This window comes from Grammomys surdaster, unplaced genomic scaffold (assembly GCF_004785775.1).
Source record: "Grammomys surdaster isolate TR1022 unplaced genomic scaffold, NIH_TR_1.0 126278, whole genome shotgun sequence".
Lineage (NCBI taxonomy): Eukaryota > Metazoa > Chordata > Mammalia > Rodentia > Muridae > Grammomys > Grammomys surdaster.
Window position 1 is genome coordinate 2,866,587 of NW_021621078.1, and position 14,207 is coordinate 2,880,793.

The following is a 14,207-nucleotide window of genomic DNA, read 5'->3' on the forward strand; positions in this document are numbered from 1 at the left end:
TCATTCTCTCTCTCTCTCTCTCTCTCTCTCTCTCTCTCTCTCTCTCTCTCTCCTCCTTCTGTCCTTCTTTCTCTAGATCCTGTCTAGTGATACGTGGTGAATTGGAGGTGGGGATAAGAAAGAAATTAGAGAATTAGAGGGCTGGAGAGATGGCTCAGCGGTTAAGAGCACTGACTGCTCGTCCAGAGGTCCTGAGTTCAAATCCCAGCAACCACGTGGTGGCTTACAACCATCCATAATGAGATTGGATGCCCTCTTCTGGTGTGTCCGAAGACAGCGACAGTGTACTCAAAAATAAAATAAATAAATAAATAAATCTTTAAAAAAAAAAAAGAATTTAAGAAAGAAATTAGACTCAGGAATCTCTATTTCTTCTTCCTCTATCCTTTTTCTCCTATCTAGTGATAGGGGGTAAAAGTGGGGAGGGGCAGGTAAAGCGTGGGGAAAAACCCACAAAATAGCAAAGACCAGGCCGGGTGCTAGGGACTGAACTTATTGTTTTTTTTTTTTTTTTTTTTTTTGGTTTTTTTTTTTTTGGTTTTTCAAGACAGGGTTTCTCTGTGTAGCCCTGGCTGTCCTGGAACTCACTCTGTAGACCAGGCTGGCCTCGAACTCAGAAATCCGCCTGCCTCTGCCTCCCAAGTGCTGGGATTAAAGGTGTGTGCCACCACCGCCCGGCCAGACTGAACTTCTGTATGTACTCCTAACCACTGAGCCATCTTGCCCATCCCATGTTGCATTTAAAAAGAGAGAAAGATGAGATGACCTTTCTACTTCAATAACAGAGTTGAAACTGTGGGACAGCCCGACAGAAGAGACAGTATAGGAGTGTGTGCTGAGAAGCAGAATGGCTATGAATCTCTGCAGCGGGACCAAGCTGTGTGTATCAGCACAAACGGTAAGGCACGCATGGCTGTGCGAAACAGACCACTGGCTAGAGCTGACCGGCGAGCCTCCTCCGTAATGTCTAAGTAGTGGTACCAGGAGGCACCATGCAAGCCCTCAAAGGAGGGAAGCAGCCACCAGTCTTACTTAGCTATGAGAAGAGAAACCACACACTACTTAGGGCACTTGCCATGCAGATCCCACAACCCTGAACCCACATGAAGGGGAGACGAGGGAGCCACTCCACAGAGCTGTCCTCAGCTTCCACGTGTGTGCCACAGCATACACAGGCCATACTTACGTACACATCACACATCATTATTACTCAAATTCCATAGTATTTATGCTTTCCGAATCACTTCCCAGATCCAGACATGGCTGCCACCCACCTCTAGTCCTAGCACTTAGGAGTTTGAGGCCAATTTGGGATTTTTTTCCTTCATCTTTGAGTGAATAAAATAAATAAATCACTCCTAAGTCAACAGTTAATTTTCTTGTGGTACAAAGTAAAACATTAGATAAGCAAGATTCCTGTATGTCACCACAGGAGACTGTGTTGCTGTTGAGGGCTGACAGAAATGGTGTCACACAGGAAACTGTTGCTGTTGAGGGCTGGCAGAAACTGTCTTCCTTTCCGTGCACTTCTCGTGGAAACTCATACCAGAGTTCTGAAGTGTGGTTAAAGCTCGGATTTTTGCTTCACCTGTGGGAATGGGGGTGAGGGGTGCAATCTCTGTTTAAATCCACTATCAATACACAGTTTTCTGGAGTCTTCCTTTTTCTGAACTAATAATCTAGAAGCTGTTTTAACTCTCTGTCATTGCTCAGGTAAATGAATGACTTTAATGTTTTAGGTGCAGTCTTTGTCAATGGAAAAGAAATGACCAATCAGTTGCCTGCCGTCACCTCTGGCTCCACTGTCACGTTTGACATCGAAGCTGTAACTCTAGGAACATCTAACAGCAATGAAGGTGGGAATGTCAAGCTCCGAGTGACCATCGGCTCCAGTAACCGGGAGGTGGTGTTTGACTGGCTGCTGGAGCAGGCCTGTGGCTCTCTTTACTTCGGATGCTCGTTTTTCTACCCCGGATGGAAAGTGCTGGTATTTTAGCATTTGCAGGGCTTGGCTTTGGTGTGAGGGTTTGCTGTTTCTGTCCTTGGTTTAGTTGTACTTGACTTTGAAAAGGTGAGCTTACCTCTCTGTCCACCAGAAATGGTAAGTGTTGCTGGGTTCACCTGGAAGATTTCAGTAAGAAGCGAGCTGAACAGGGTGGACAAAACTATAGCTCAGTTTTGTTTTTAGTACAAATATCAAACTAGCTCTAAAAGTCTGCATACTTTTTTCCACTGTTCTTCCTAAAGTTGGTTGTTAGAACAGAAAATGTCACATTAGTAACTCTTCATCAAGATTGAAGGCCAGAAGTAAACAGCAGGAGGAGACGGCGGGAGGCCAGGCTCCTCAGCGCCTGTCCATGAGCCTTTGCCCATCTCTGCTGCAACCCCTGAGTGTGCTGACCTTGCTCCTGTGCTCAGGAGACTCTGCGTCTGGGAACCTTAATGAATTCTGCATCTTTACAGTGTCTGAGCAGGCATCTGTGATAGCCAGTGTCAGAATCTTTTCTCTTTACTGGCAGTGTGACACGAGAGAGGGCAGAAAGTCTGCATTCCTCAAGGGGAAGCCACTTCTGGAAGAACACAGCAGTGTTAGCAGGTCACACATGTATCCTGCTTCAGCCATGCACACGGGCTGTGCAGAGGGTTAAGTCAGTGTAATGTCAGGTTGAAAACTGGTCTTTCAGTGGACCAAAGAAATAAAGGATAAATACTTGACCTATTTTTTTAAAAACTTAAATTTCTGTAAAATATTTATTTGACTTACTTAATATGTTAAAAATTGTGGTCTTGTTATACCAGCGTACAGATAATTTTTAATGTGAATTTTTGTTTGTTTTTACCAATAGTAAAAAAAAGTGGAAAAGCAAGTGTGATATTTTTGTAAGATAATTTATTTGGGATTCATGTTCCCTTTCCGACAATCATGACCTTTCCTCCCATTTTATGTATAAGTGCCCTTCTCATGTTAAATAGAGGTTCTAGAGTGTAAGTGCCTTATCCAGCCTTCTAAAACAAAATAAAAAGTTCACAGTATGTATTTTGTGGGGTTTTTTTTGTGAATATAATGAATCCAATCTTAATATACTTTTTATTATAAATTTAATAGAAAAAAAAGGTTTGTTGTGGCTCCAGGCATTTTTCTTAGTTATTATTATAACTTGTAAGAGGATGCTTATATATTGTTTATATTCTGAATCTCATCTCACACCAAGCACAGTGCCTTACACATAATATGTGTATAATATATGTGGCAATATATAATTGGATGAATGGAGATGAGGCATTTTCTCCACACTTCTTCATATCTTTTTCTTTCTTTATTAAATGTATGTTTAATGTGTGGGGTTTTTTGTTTGTTTTTGTGGTCTCTGTGTAGCCCTGGCTAGCCTGGAACTCAATATGTAGACCAGACTGGCCTTGAATTTAGAGATCTTTCTTGTTTGGTTCTTTGTCTGTTTTCCTTCCTTTCTCTCTCTCCCTCCCCCCGCCCTCTCTCTCCTCTCTCTTTCCCCCTCTCCCTCCCTCCCTCCCTCCCTCCTTCCCTCCCTCCCTCCCTCCCTCCCTCCCTCCCTCCCTCCCTCCCTTCCTTCCTTCCTTCCTTCCTTCCTTCCTTCCTTTCCATTTGTTTGTTCGAGACAGGGTTTCTCTATATAGCCCTAGCTGTCATGGAGGAATGCTGCATTCGGGCTTGCTTGCCCTGGACTTAGCCACCTTTCTTATACAGCATGAGATGCCCCCAAGGATTTCACAGCTCACAGTGGGCTGGGCCCTCCTACATTAGTCAAGGTGAGAAATACTGATAGCAGTCCCCACAGGCCAGTCAGTTCCTCTGTGATTCCCTCTTCCCAGGTCTCTGAATTGATGGAGATTGTGCCCGGAGAGGATGACCTGGCTGACTGATAGCATCCAACCTGAGCAGCCATAGTCCAATCTGTCCTCACTGAAGTGAAACATAATGCTTATTTACATTTTAGTTGTACTTCTGTAAGGAGGGCATCAGCAAAATGCAGATAGTATGGAAAAACTCTGGGTCAAGTGTGGTGGGTGTTCCATCACCAGAATTAGGGCATAGAAGCCATCCTGTTCCACATAGGAAACTCTGCTATCTTCTCTGGGGTTCCTGTTTTCTCTTTGTTGTTCTGTATGCACAAGAGGGCTTCCCATGAGTGTGCCCATCTTCGTTCTCTGTGTACACAGCTCTTTATACTTAATGATTTGGTCTTTACAGATACTGGTATTTTCATTCACAGAGCTAAAATTTTCTAAATGGATTCCAGGAAGTTTGTAGTGATTACTTGTAGCTTTTCATAGCTCAGAATCTCACACAGAAAGATGAGCTAGCCAGGTGCAGTGGCGCACAGCTTTGATCCTGGCACTGGGTAGGCATAGGATGGTGGATCTCTGAGTTTAAGGCCAACCTTGTCTACAAAGAGAGTTCAGGACAGTCCAGGTTACATAGTTAGACCTTGTTATAAAAGAATACGGAGAAGGAAAAGAGGACGAGGAGGAGGAAGAACTAAGGTGTGGGGTGTAGTTTATGGCTAGAGTGCTTGCCAGGCATCCATGAAGCCCTGAGTGATTCCCCGAGTGATTCATAAAACAGCATGATGGAACAAGCCTGAAATCCCAGCACTCAGGTGGATGAAGGCAGAAGGATCAGAAGTTCAAGGTCAATCAGGGGAACATTCTTAGGAGCATTACAAGTAAGAAGCAAGCCTGGAACACAACCTTATCAGGGAGAATGAGAGAGGCCAGTCAGATTATTTAACAGGTAAAGGAGAAAACTTGCCACTAAGCCTGCCTGGCACCCTAAGTTCTGTCCATGGAACCTGCACGGTAAAAGGAGAGAATGGACTCCCCTGAATTGTCCTCTGACCTCTACACATGTGCATGTATACAAATAAATGAAATAGAGTGACTACGTAGATGTAAAATTATATAGGAAACACTGGAAGGCTGCGGCAGGGGATTCCTGTGAGTCACAAGTCCAAGTTGGTAGAAAGAAACCACAGATACTGCAAGACCTATGTGATCTTAGTGTCTGCACAGGAAGAGGAAATTAAAGATGAACAGACATGAGAACAGGAGGAACCCCAAATCATCATCAGATGCTCCATGGAAAGCACCGTGGAGTAGTTTGGAAATAGTAGTAAAATTCAGGGGATTTCCCAGTGCTGATTGAGCCTGAGGCCCAGACGGGCGTCTACAGTACTCTGGCTGTCCCCCAGAGCTGGTTGTAGTTGTACACCTAGAGTCCCAACAAGTAGGTCAAGGCAAGGGAATCTGGAGTTTCTGTCCGACACAGGCTAAATAGTGAGGCCCTGTCTCAAAAAATACAGGAAATAGTAAGGTGGCTCTAGTTAAGAACACCTTAAATTGCTCTTGCTGAAGACATGAGTTCTGTTCCCCTCAGGCAAATCAGCTCACAATGAACTGTAACTCCAGCTCCAGGAGTTACATGCCCTCTTCTGGCCTCTGTGGGTACCTGCATTCACAAACGAGCCAATGCACACATTTAAAAGTAAAACCAAGAAAGCAGGCTACCCTGAGCTTCAGTGACTTACCAGAACACAGAACTCAGAAAATCTACTGTTGTGTTGGGGAGATGACTTAAACAGAAATGCTTGCTGAGGCATGACCTGATTGCAGATTTCCAGAATTCACGTAAATGCTAACTGTACTGTAAGCATGTTATCCAGGGCTTCTCCAGGGCTGGCCTGCCCAGCAGAGAAACGAGACCCTAGCAAGGTGTATGGTGGGACTGACACCCGAGGTTGTTTTCTGACCTCCATGTGCACACATAGGGATGTGTGAGCACACATGTTTTCACTCTGTACACACACATAGAAAAATGTTAAAGTCATGGTTACCATGACTACAGCAAATCAAATCTAGAAGAAAACAAACAAGACTGAGTGATCATGTTTTCGAGAAGCCACAATCAGGCTTGGGTTTGTGTTTCCAAGTGCCTCTTTCCCTTGACCCTTACACTCAGAATTTGTATTAAGATATCTCTGGGGCTAAAGAGTTGGCTCAGCAATTAAGAGCACTGGCTGTGGCTGGTGAGATGGCTCAGTGGTTAAGAGCACTGATTGCTCTGGAGGTCATGAGTTCAAATTCCAGCAATCACATGGTGGCTCACAACCATCTGTAATGAGATCTGATGCCCTCTTATGGGGTATCTAAAGACAGTGACAGTGTACTTACATATAATAAATAAAAACCTTGGGGCCAGAGTGAGCAGAGCTGAAGTGAGCGGGAAAAGGGAAGGGGCGGGGGAGGAAGAACACTGGCTGCTCTTGCATTCAATTTCTGGACTTGAATTCAATTTCCAGCATACATGTGGCAGCTCCCAACCATCTGTAACTCCAGTTCTACCAGATCCAACACTTACCTCTGGCCTCCTTGGGCACCAGACATGCACATGGTACACAGATATACATGGCATAGGCAAAACACTTCTACTTATAAAAATAATAAATTCCAACTCTGCTTCAAACAGCAAAAATTCCAGAAAAGGCACACACACAAAGCAATAGTGGGGTCAAGAGAGGCCAGACACATTCCAATTTGAGTGTGTGTCTTTCAGTGTGAGGTCTTTCTTGGCACTCATGTGAAAAGTGAGTGTTTGCTGAATGGGGGCATTTGCTGGTCCTCCTGGTAATAGAATCTTCAGAAAGATGCCTGGATGTCCGCTTTTTCTATACACATACACACACACACACACACACACGTTTACATGGATGCAAACAAGCAAAATGTAAGTAAATGGACATTTTAAGTTATGAGGTTCTAGACCATACTAAATCTGTGACATGTGTGGATTGGACGGGCTCTCTCATCCTCTGCCTTACTCCTTTGTGGCAGATCCCCTCCCTGAACCTGAAGCTCCAATGATTCCTGTCTCTGGACCCTCACGGCCCTGGGGTTATAGGCACATGAGGCCACACAGGGCTTATGTGGATGCTGAGATCCACACTCGAGTCAAGGGTTGTGTAGCAAGCATTCTTACACTTTGAGCCATCTCTCCAGCCCCCACATATTAAACCTTGTAGCTGCTGATAGTCCTGCAGCAGAATGGAGTTAGGGGAAGGGATGCCTGCCTATCCCTAAAGCAGATCCTAAAGGGATCCTAAAGGCAATCGGGATCCTCAAGGTGATGATACCCCTCAGTGGCTCACAGCTGTGGGCAGGGTGCCTCTTCCTGGGGGTAGCTTTGCTAACACTTCAGTAGACCACAACTAAAGTACTCGAGCTGTTAGGCATCCTCTGGGTCACACCATGATGCGTACTGGATTCTGGACTGGGGTGCAAATGTGGGCCCTATAGGTCTTCACTGACACTACTAGGTTGTCACTCTGGACCTGTGGATTGCCAGCCCTGCTTGTGCCTGGGTTGTCACTCAGCAATAGAAACTGAGGACTGTGTGTAAGCCTCACTATTATACAAAAAATTTCCTCTTGGGGCTGGAAATATGGCTGAGCAGCTGAGGGCACTGACTGTTCTTCCAGAGGACCCAGGTTCAAATACCAGCAACCACATGGCAGCTGGAAATTATAACTCCAAGATTTGACACAACTTCATGCAGGCAAAACACCAATGCACATAAAATGGAAATATATTATTTTTTTAAGATTTATTTATGTATATGAGTACATAGTAGCTGTCTTCAGACACACCGGAAGAGGACATCGGATCCCATTACACATGGTTGTGAGACACCATGTGGTTGCTGGGAATTGAACTCAGGACCTCTGGAAGAGCAGTCAGTGCTCTTATAAGTTCTCTTATATACTTGAACTGCTTTAATATCATTATGAGTATGTGTTGTGATGCTGGACAGATGGCTCAGTGGTTAAGAACACTGACTACTCTTGCAGAAGACCTGGATTCAGTTCCTAGCACTCACATGGGAGCCAACAACTCTCTGTAACTCCTGTTCCAGGGGATCTGATACCCTCTTCTGACCTCTGTGTCCACTTACTGCACATTGTATACACACACACACACACACACACTCACAGATTTGTATGCAAACTCAAAATTTAAAATATGTATTGGCCATGCTATGGTAGTGTACATCTTTGATCCCAGCACTTGGGAGGCAGAGGCAGTCAGATCTCTGTTGAGTTCTAAGACAGCCTGGTCTAAAGAGTGAGTTCAAGGACAGCCAGGGCTACACTGAAAAACCCTGTATCAAAACAAAAGAAAGAAAACAACAAAACAAGTGCTGTTGTCCTTGTCCTTTCTGGCCAGTGAGCCTCTGACCCTGGAGGTTGATGTGTGGGAAGCTCTAGGGAGGCATCCCAGCTTCTTCCAGCTTCCATGAATTTCTTGTCTGTGGCCATGTGACTGCTCCAGTCATTGCCTGTGTCTGTACATGGTTGGTGTTCACACTTATTTACATATGCTTGTGCACCTGTGTGTGTCTGCTTGCCAATATGTGTGCCATATCATCTCAGTGAAGGCCAGAGGGGTTAAGAAAGTGGGCCTTCGAGATAGAACCCACATTACCAGGCTCAGCATCTTTACCCACTGAGCCATTTCAAATGCCCTTTCTGTTTCTGTTTCTTGGATTTAAGACACACCCAAGTTTTTCTTTTTACTCCTTGTTTGTATTTCAAAAACCCTTTCCCAAAGTATAGCCACTACAATACAAAAAAGTATTCCACATTTGAACCTGTGCATGTCGTAATCAGTGGCCATTTGTTCCAGAACAGTGGTGTTTGGTTGGAGTAAAGCAACAGGTAGGGCTGTCTTTCTCAATGCTTTAGTCAGAGATTGGACTTTTGTTGGCTTGTTTTCTTCAGTTCTGTCTGAAGACAATTAGGACAGAAGGAATGCCACACTGTTGTTTTCATGTTCTGAAGTCCCTAGTCAGTCAGTTCTTTTAAAGAAGAAAGAGAAGGATGAGGGAGGAGGAGGAGGAGGAGGAAGAAGAGGAGAGGAAGAAGAGGAGGAAGAGAAATAAGACATTTTAAATGTATATATTTGTGTACATATGTGAGTGCAAGTGCCCACAGAGGCCAGAAAGAAGGCATCAGCTTCCCTGAAGTGGAAGTTACAGGCAGTTTTGAGCCTGCATCATTTATATGACAAGTACCCAAGGAGGCCAGAAGAGGGTGTTGAGCCGGCAGAACTGATGGTTTTGAGTCACCAAGTAGGTGCTAGGAACTGATACCAGGCCTCTAGAAGTGTAGCCAGTGCTCTAAACCACTAAGCTATCTCTCCAGCTCAACTATTTTAAGAGATTTTATGTGTGCAAATTATATTTAATTGTAATCTATACATAGATTATGTCTCAAAACCAAACCGCACAAATGGAAACCAAAACACACACACACACACAGAGGAGGGAGGGAGGGAAGGAGGGAGGGAGGGAGAGAGAGGAAAAGAGAGAAGAGAGAGGGACATAGTCAAGAGATTTTATGTGCACACATGTTTCAGAGCATGTAGGTGCCAGAGTTGGAATTAAGAGTTAGCTGTGAGCTGCTTTACATGGGTGCTGGGAACTGAATTCAAGTCCTCTTAACTGCTGGGCTGTCTCCTCACTCCCTTACTGACCTTTTATAGACCATGCTGGAGTTTGGATGAGGATAAAAATAAAGCCATTCTTAAGCTGAAAACATCAAAAGGGAAACATTTACTATATCCAGACAGTACTAGCAGGAGTGTACTGCAGACTGGACAGAGGGCTGATACCAGGAAAAGGAGACTAAAATCAAACTAGTGTCTACTGAATCCAGCCTAACAGTTTCATACCATAACAGATACAACAGTTAACCAATCATTTCATGTGTTTACTTGAATTGCTACTCTAACCTTTTGGAAGACCAAGATAAATTCATTTTCATTTCAAACATTTAAAAAGCCACATGTGGCCTGGATGTGGTCCACATGCCTTTAAATCCAGCACTTGGGAAACAGAAGCAAGTGGATCTTATTTGAGGCCAGTCTGATCTACAGAGTTCCAGTCTCAAAACCAAACCAAACAAACAGAAAACAAAACACACGCAAGGGTGGGGAAGGAAGAGGGAGGAAGGGAGACGGGGGTGGGGGGTGGGGGTGGGGTATGTGTGTGTGTGAACAGGCTGGAGATGGCTCAGTGGTTAAGAGCTCCTGAGTTCAATTCCCAGCAACCACATGGTGGCTCACAACCATCTACAATGGGATCCGATGCTCTCTTCTGGTGTGTCTGAAGACAGAGACATACACATAATAAATTTTAAAAAAAAGAAAGAAAAGAAACCAAGTGTGATGGTGTACAACTTTAATCCTGGACGTGGAGTACTGGTGAGGGTGGACAAAGGCAGACAGATCTCTGAGGCTAACCTGGTCTACAGAGCTAACTCTAAAACAGGGATATACTGAGAATACCCTGTCTCAAAACAGTTAAGTATAAAAGATGAACAAACAAAACACATACATATTAAGACAAAAACAAAAAATAAACAAATGAAAACATCTACAACTGGAGATACCAGTTTGATTTACTGGCTTTGCTCTGAACTATGTACTTAGAGAACAATTTGGGGCCAATAATAAATTTTCTAAATGAATTTGAAGAATGGCATTTGTCTAAGCGGTAGAGCCATTAACTAGTAGGACAGGCAAGGCTCCAGCACCTCACACAGGAGTCAGATTCTCTGTAAATGATATCACCTGTGAGTGTTGAAAACAGATTTTCATTTTTCTTGATTTCCTATTAAGTTCTCTCATCAAACTAGTGTTCTTGTTTCGATCCTTCCTAAGCCATCTAAGCAAAGCCTACATGCACACATTAACAATGCAGACCAGGAATGAAGAAAAGCAGAATACAGCTTTATATTATTGAACTTTATGTACAAAATCATTTGATTTCAAATAAACATTTAATGTAAAAACAAACGTTTCTTTTAAACTGAATTTTTTTACATCTATTGTACCATTCAAATGCTTTATCATCTTACATGATTTCTTCAAAATCTGTTCTCAAGGGTACATATAGAAAAGCTTTTTTTTTTTATAAATAGAAACAAAGGGCATTTTCAGCTTTTATTATAAGATGACATAAAAAGTTTACTCAACAGAAGTAATTTCATTACTATTCAGGGGAGGGAAATCACCAATTTTTTTTTTTTTTGTGCAAACAATGCTAGCCTTCTTTTAAGCATTAAGAGCATAACTGCTTTAAGAAATGACATAAGCAATAATTCTACACCTACATCTTCCCTAAAATAATCTATTTTTTTTTTTACATATGTGCACAGCTTTAGCAAATTAAAGCCCAGGAGAAATGCTCAGAACCCACTACCCAGAGGCAAAATGAGAGTTCAGTGAACTCATGAGGAGAGTTTACCAGCCAGAGAGCCCACAATGAAAGCTGCAGCTTCCTCTTTCTTATTTTTTAACACAAAAACCAGTAACTAAGAACTTAATACTGGATGACAAGTCACATCCACACTATTTAAATAGCCTCACAGTTAAACACATCGTAAAGACCAGCCAAATCAGTATTTACACTTATAAATCTCTGAAGACACCATGAGAAAGCTTATGTCCCTTTACTAAACAAAACAGGGAACTGCATCTGATGGTGGTGGAATGAAATTAAAACATTAAAAATACCAGTATTTACAGCAGCATTGATCCTTTATAAATAAAGAATATGAAAATGCAATCTCTTTAAAGGATAATAAAAAATTGAGGTGATGTTATTCAACCACAGTGCTTGGAGTTGGAATAAAAACCTATTCGTGCTTATTAATATGCCAGTAGTGAAACCACTTTCTGTTGGAGAAAACCCAACCGCAAATATGTGCATTAAACACAGAACACAGGGAAAATTGCTCAAAACAATTCAAGTCAGCTTATCTATATGGATATTCTAATCATGAAGGACATCACAAAGGAAACAAGGTGTGACATCTTCTGGTTCATACTCAGGGACACCCTCCACCACAAAGTGGCATCTTTTAACTCTCTGTTACTCTTGCTTTATCATCCTAGTGCAGAAGATGTGGACAGAACAATTTTCCATGGGATTACCTCATTAAAAAGGAAAAACTAAACACATGTTCAAGTAAAAAACTAAATTGGAAAAACAAGCACTAAAATCAGTCACTTGAAAACCAACAGTAACTTCCATCAGTGCACATGGCACTCACTGCATGGCTGTATGGAGAGGTCACACGGCCTCCAGGAGGAGACCAACGGGGGCTGTTTTAAACCTGTAACACCAACTGATGCACAACTCACATTGTAACTTCTCATCCCAAACGAATAAACGGTTTCTGAATCAAGGGTGAAAGTTTGGGGGAAAATGGCAATGTAACAATTTCACAAAAATTCTCCATCTTTAAGACAGCATAACATCCCAACCTTCCTTTCCCAGAAAATGTCTCATAATTACAAAACAGAAAAACAGTCACAAATGAAACAAGCATTAAAATTTAGGTGTGAAATTTCTAGATTAACCCAATATATTTAAACACATGACTGTTAGAGCTAAGAAAAAAAATTAACTATTTGAAAAACTGCTTTTCAGGCTAAAACCAAATTTTGAGGACATCACTAAAGCGGATACGCACGTGAGGAGAAGAAGCGAAGCAGACCAACAGAACCTCCGTGCTGAAATCAATGACTTCATCTAGCATTACCTCTTCCGAATTCATGATTAAAACCAAACAACCTAAAACCAAAACTCTTCCTAGAGGCTGAATTCCCTAGAAGCAACTTCAGTGTCTGTCCACAACACGGGCTCGTTCTCAGAGTTTTTGTTTCTTGCTCTGTTTTGGAACCCCTGAGACGCCGTCTGTTTCCAAAGCTTTCTCTTTTGAGTTAGTTTCACTGAATCCATTTGCTGTCCCATTTTGTTCCTCAGCTATTTCTTCATGTGCAGGGGCCGCAGAGTCTCCTTTTTCTAGTTTTTGCTGCATTTCTCGGAGCTTGGTAACAGCTTTATCTATTGACATTATACTAATAAGATTAAAGTCATGCATGCTGACTAGATGAAGCATGAAGTTTCGACATAAATTCTTCTTAATTATTTTCTGTCCATAATTTTCTACAAACAGCATACAGGCATGATTCATTTGATTGTCAGCAATAAATCTATTCAAGAAAAACAAAGCATTAATGATACAAATTCTTTGAGAAAACAAGAAATAAGCAATGTGTAACATGACAAACACGCCCAAGCAAATTACTTAATACAAAGTTACTACTAGTAAGACATGATATTTCAACCACGAGTAAGACTTTAACCAAGAGCTGTCATACTTACAGAGTTAGACCAGGAAATTGACTAAACTCCTGACTTCTGTATGTGAGGGATACTGCTCTATACATTTTAGCTAAGCAATCTACTTAAAACACCGACTACATTTAAATGGGCATATCAAGGGGGGAGGAGGCAAACATTTAATACAATCCCTATGAATGTATATGAATTTTTAGTATATATGTATATGAATTTTTTGCCTGCACATATGTCAGCATACCACATGTGTACCTGGAATGAGAGACAGGTATGAACCACTGTGATTGGTGGGAATTGAACCTGGATGTTTTGCTCTTAACCACTGAATCGTTTCTTCACTCTTCCATCACTTCTTTTGTAAAAATTTATTTTTAGTATTGTGTATGTGCGTGCCAAGACATCTTTATAGAGTTAACTCCTTTTTTAAGTTTCTGTAGGTTTCAGGGCTTCAGCTGAGGCAATCAGGATTGTGTGGCAAGCATTCACCATGTGACTTTAAAAACTTTTAAGCACATCACACATCTTTGTACTCATTGGCAATACAAAGAAAAAAAGAAATCGAGGATGGTGGCACATCCTCATAGTTGTAGCTATTTGGAATGCTGAGTAAAGAGGATATGGTGAGGGGCAAGAGAGATGACTAAGCAGTTAAGAGCATTTGTTGCTCCCACAGAGGACCTGAGTTTGGTTCCCAGCACATGTGGGAAGGATTAGAAGCTCAGGCAACTCCAGATCCAGAAATATAATCTGGCTTCTGGAGGCAAAACACACACAACCCCACAAATTAAAAACACACAAATAAAAAACTGCATATATATGTATGTGCATGTGTATATATATACATGCACATACATTATATATATATATAATGTATGTGCATGCACATACATAATATATATGTATATGTATATATGCATGCTTTAGACAATCTCAAGGCCCTTTAAAACCAGGGAGTTCATTCTGTAAC

At 42.1% G+C, this 14,207-nt stretch overlaps 2 protein-coding genes across 4 annotated transcripts in view; one reads left to right on the forward strand and one right to left on the reverse strand.

Annotated features, from left to right (window-relative positions):
• Crlf3 (cytokine receptor like factor 3) overlaps nt 1–3,037 on the forward strand; it is a 34,452-nt gene extending 31,415 nt beyond the window's left edge. Inside the window, exons 7-8 of one of the 2 annotated variants that reach the window (XM_028759254.1) lie at nt 786–898; nt 1,740–3,037. In XM_028759254.1, the coding sequence (XP_028615087.1) occupies nt 786–898; nt 1,740–1,996 (370 nt within the window). In that variant the 3' untranslated portion in view covers nt 1,997–3,037. The remainder of the gene's footprint in view (nt 1–785; nt 899–1,739) is intronic. The other variant, XM_028759255.1, reaches the window with a different exon arrangement.
• Nucleotides 3,038–10,255: 7,218 nt separating this feature from the next.
• Nucleotides 10,256–14,207, reverse strand: part of Suz12 (SUZ12 polycomb repressive complex 2 subunit) — a 44,278-nt gene continuing 40,326 nt past the window's right edge. For both annotated transcript variants that reach the window (XM_028759319.1, XM_028759317.1), the window contains one exon: nt 10,256–13,092. In XM_028759319.1, the coding sequence (XP_028615152.1) occupies nt 12,747–13,092 (346 nt within the window). In that variant the 3' untranslated portion in view covers nt 10,256–12,746. The remainder of the gene's footprint in view (nt 13,093–14,207) is intronic.